This window comes from Dermacentor variabilis, chromosome 9, assembly GCF_050947875.1.
Source record: "Dermacentor variabilis isolate Ectoservices chromosome 9, ASM5094787v1, whole genome shotgun sequence".
In the NCBI taxonomy this organism is placed as follows: domain Eukaryota; kingdom Metazoa; phylum Arthropoda; class Arachnida; order Ixodida; family Ixodidae; genus Dermacentor; species Dermacentor variabilis.
The window spans coordinates 20,711,323-20,715,250 of record NC_134576.1 but is presented as its reverse complement, the minus strand read 5'-3'; the positions used below and the strand labels follow the sequence as shown (position 1 = coordinate 20,715,250).

Below are 3,928 nucleotides of genomic sequence, written 5' to 3'. Positions count from 1 at the left end.
AAACTTGTTATTATTTCAGATTCAAAGTGAGTCATTCCTAAAAACCACATTTCTTGTTTTAGAAATCTAGAATTTATAAGGTTTACAGTATACACTCTGCACACTTTCTAAAACACTTTTCATTGACCATAGCAAAACAAAATTGTCGAATGTACATTCTGAGTGTGCATTCTACAGTCAGACATCTAGGCTGCTGGCAGTAATGCAAGCCGAAAAAAAAATAGCGTTCCTGTTTTTAATTGACTCCAGAAAACAACTGGTTTAATAACCATCTTAAATGGTGCTGTCTTTGACATTGGGACCTCCTAGAGTTACTTCTGTAAAAAATTTCAAACGCTCAATAAACTGAAACTGAAACTGAAACAATGCGTTTTAGCATTTTCAGCTTCATTCTTTGCATTTTTAGTTGCTGCTTGTAACGTTGGCGTTCTTCATCCTGCCATGCCTCCATGTTGCTCAGGATGTCTTGCAACAGAGTTGCTGGTGTTTTACGGCGTTTTGCCTTGGCAGCAACTTGTGCCGCATTGTGTTGGGAGCAACGCTCATCAGAAAAACCATCAGTGTTCTCACCAGTGGCTCCACGAGTTTCCTGAGCCGGTCCCAAGAGCTGTACACCGCCAGGTGACGTCGCTGACGTGGAGGGCTGCGTAGGCATACTAGATGAAATTGGTGCTTGGTACTCTGCACTTGAGGACAACAGGTTCTCCATCTCCCTGTAGAAGGGCCACTCCTTCCTATCCCTTCCACTCTTCCGCTTGTGTTGCCGATGTTTATCATAGGTTCTTTTTAGACCTTTAAATTTCGTGTCGCAATCAGAGGCTGTTCTCAAATAGCCGCGCTCCCTCATTTCTGTGCTTATTTGAATCCAAATATGTTTTCTCTTTTTCTTCCTGTCATGAAAATCTAGTATGTGACGCTGGTAGCTTGCAATCAAAAGAAGAACCTCAGCATGGGACCAGTTTGTGGCATCCCTTGGTGTACCAGCTTCAGCACGATGAAAGCTGGAGCCTTCATTAGGGTCACCTGCAGAAATAAAAGTTTTAATGTCAGCATCTGTGACGAGAACTGAAGAGAAAACAGCGCATAAGAAGCCTGCACACAAAGTTCAATGTGGGCAATACTTCATTTATTTTTCATCAGCAGTGACAACGGTCCAACAAGCGTCCAACATCTTCATGGCTCTACACCTGCACTTAACAAATCTTGCCTCCAGTCAGCTATTCGAGAGTGGAACAGTGTACCCGCAGCTGTCATTCTTGAGCATGACGCAGCTAAATTTAGTGTCCTTATCATCAGCTTTTGTTTGATCCTCATACTAAGTAGTCTTTCAATAAAAGCTTGTATGCCTCTCACGTTTTTTTAATAACATGTATACAGTGTCGGGTTTAAAGAATGATTGTAATTTTGTTCCTCACTGTGCATGCTTTGCATCTCATTGCCTGTAATATTGTCGATACATCTATTATTCAACATTACTTTTATTCTTCTCAGTATCTGATTCCTTAATATCTTCTATAAATGTTATTACTACTCGTGATACCATTGACAGCAACTATATTATCTTGTTTCACATTAATTTGTTCAGCTGTTCTGTCAAATATTACATGCATGTTATGCCATGTCCTTTGGTATCTCTTAAACCCCCCCCCCCCCCTTATGTAATGCCTTGTGAAAGACCCTTTTTTAAGGGTACAATAAATGATAACGATGATGATGAGGCACACTGTTTAAAAATTATGTGTGGAATTACTGTTGTAATTGTGGTCACCCGCCAGGTCCCACTCTGTACTATCATCGGCCACCCAGAGGTCATACTCATTCATGTGGTCACCTGGGAAATAAAAAAAATGGAAAATATGCTGCATGACTGCTATGTTACCATTTTACGAAGTGGCACTACTTAATGCTACCCAATAACAGAAATAACAAATACAAATAACAGAAAAAAGACATGCATTCAGTTTATCAATGCTGGGTGCAATATCTACACACAAAGTCTGTAAAATGATAAAGGAATAAACTTAAGTTAAAATGTTCATATTGATTTACTATAACAATGCTGGATTTAACAGCGAAATCTACCTCAGGAAACCTCGTTACAACTCAAGGCACACTGATCATAATTGCAAAATCCTGGAGTGCTCTGCCACTTAGACGAACATGTATGCTAACTCATTTTTGTCCGACCAGTTAACCATTGGAACAGGCTGAATGAAAAGCAAGTGCACAGTGCAAGTGAAAATGTATTTTATTCCATGTTGTAACCCCCCTGCTCTAACGCCCAAACTATGGGCGCTGCAGGGTAATTTGTGAATAAATAAATAATAAAAGCATACAATCCGCCAAAAGGCAGAAAAAGTGAGTGACAAGGCGGCCAACAAATTTAATGCGTCGTCGGCAATCAGCCCGACGCAGCATGTTGATCAACTTTACTAAAGCTAGCAGAAAAAAAGGTGCGTGTCGGTTTGTGGGAAGGTTTGGCAGCACACATAGCCTCACACGGATGCTACATTATAGTCACAATGTACTACACGTACAACAAATTATGTATATTAGGTGGACGCGATGCCTTCGTGGAAAATTACGTGCTTACAGTGAAATGTGAAATGACAGTGCGAAAGCTGGGATATCGTGACCCCAAAAACTACCAGCAAGGCATACTCACAGCCTTCGTTTCCTGGCTCTGCAAGTGGCATTGAAGGACCGTTAGCATCTGGAAACAAAAAAGAAGGAAAACATATTTAGAGGACATCAGAATGTAAAAAGCAGACAAAGACGGTGCGATTACGTGCAGCGGTTAACTAATTGCGCAGACCGAGTGAACGATAACACAAAGCGCTTCAACTGTCTTCGGGTTTATCCCAGTGAGTTATCCTTTACGTAGCTTGCGCCATTAGTCAACAACCGTCACAATGCACCGACTGGTCCTTGAAGATGTTCCTCTTTTATTAGTACTCACCGTCACCGAATATGTGCACTACGCCATCCAAGGGCAAAGACGCTTCCACCGACGTCACTTCAACTGCCCCAACCTCTTCCATGATAACATGAGGACCTGAAGAAGTCGTACACATGAATGTAGCGACGAGAAGGTACCAAACTGCGACTATTCGGTTACGTACCTGTGCGTCTGGCAAGTAATGAACGTGCCGTCATTTTCGGTTCGCGCCAAGCGCAACCGTGCCAACACGCCAAGTTCCCGATCTCGCCTGCTTCAGCGCCCGGCTGCGCGGTGGCGGGAGAAACGAGTGGGCAAGGAGAACGGAGTTGCATCAGTGGAAAACACGTCATTTTTCCGGAAGCCGTAGCAGGCGCGCGCTCTCGCGCACCGTTTCCAGGATGGTGCGTGTAGAGCGCGCTCCGTAATCACGCACCGGAAGTCGCTTTTTAGCCGTTAAGTTTAAAAGAGCGCACTCTGCTGGCTAGAGCGCGCTCGAGCGCCTTAACTTAACGCGCCCATTGTTAACGTCCGAGCATCGCACAGCGCCTTCTAGAGACGCCGTCGTGGACGGATTTTGATTTTCCCCTATCGAATTCGTTAAGGTGAACACAATTATTTCACTAGCTACTTTGCAATGCGCACTCATGGGCTACCGCCGCAGCTGCAAATCTAGATGTGCTTAAGTATTAAGACATACACATGGATATGTTGGTTTTTCACTTTGACACAAAAGTCACGAAACAAGAGTTGAGCAAACTGTCCCTGTGTCGTCGCAGGGTGTGAGACCGGGCTAGTTGGTATTCCATGCTTAAGTGACTAGCGCAAGACTGGACACGGGAAACTAAAGAGGCGACAAGGATAAGCGCAAACTTCCAACTGGGCGCTCGCCCTTGTAGCGTCTTTAGTGTCCCCTGTGCACTCCTGCGCTAGTCACTTCACTCTGTATCGTCATCCTTTAGCATGCTATGGCCGAAGCTGCTCGCAATA

At 43.9% G+C, this 3,928-nt stretch overlaps 1 protein-coding gene across 2 annotated transcripts; it reads right to left on the bottom strand.

The window, feature by feature from the left end:
* Window positions 1-319: 319 nt before the first annotated feature.
* On the bottom strand, window positions 320-3,267 carry LOC142592537 (uncharacterized). 2 transcript variants are annotated; one of them, XM_075704034.1, is made up of 5 exons: window positions 3,123-3,267; window positions 2,960-3,055; window positions 2,666-2,713; window positions 1,751-1,831; window positions 320-1,023 (listed from the first exon to the last, which is right to left on the bottom strand). In XM_075704034.1, the coding sequence occupies exons 1-5, from the start codon at window positions 3,154-3,156 to the stop codon at window positions 338-340; spliced, it is 945 nt and encodes a 314-aa protein (XP_075560149.1). In that variant the 5' UTR covers window positions 3,157-3,267; the 3' UTR covers window positions 320-337. The 2 variants fall into 2 exon arrangements, with proteins under 2 accessions (XP_075560149.1, XP_075560150.1); XM_075704035.1 differs by lacking the exon at window positions 1,751-1,831.
* Between the last annotated feature and the right edge of the window lie 661 nt (window positions 3,268-3,928).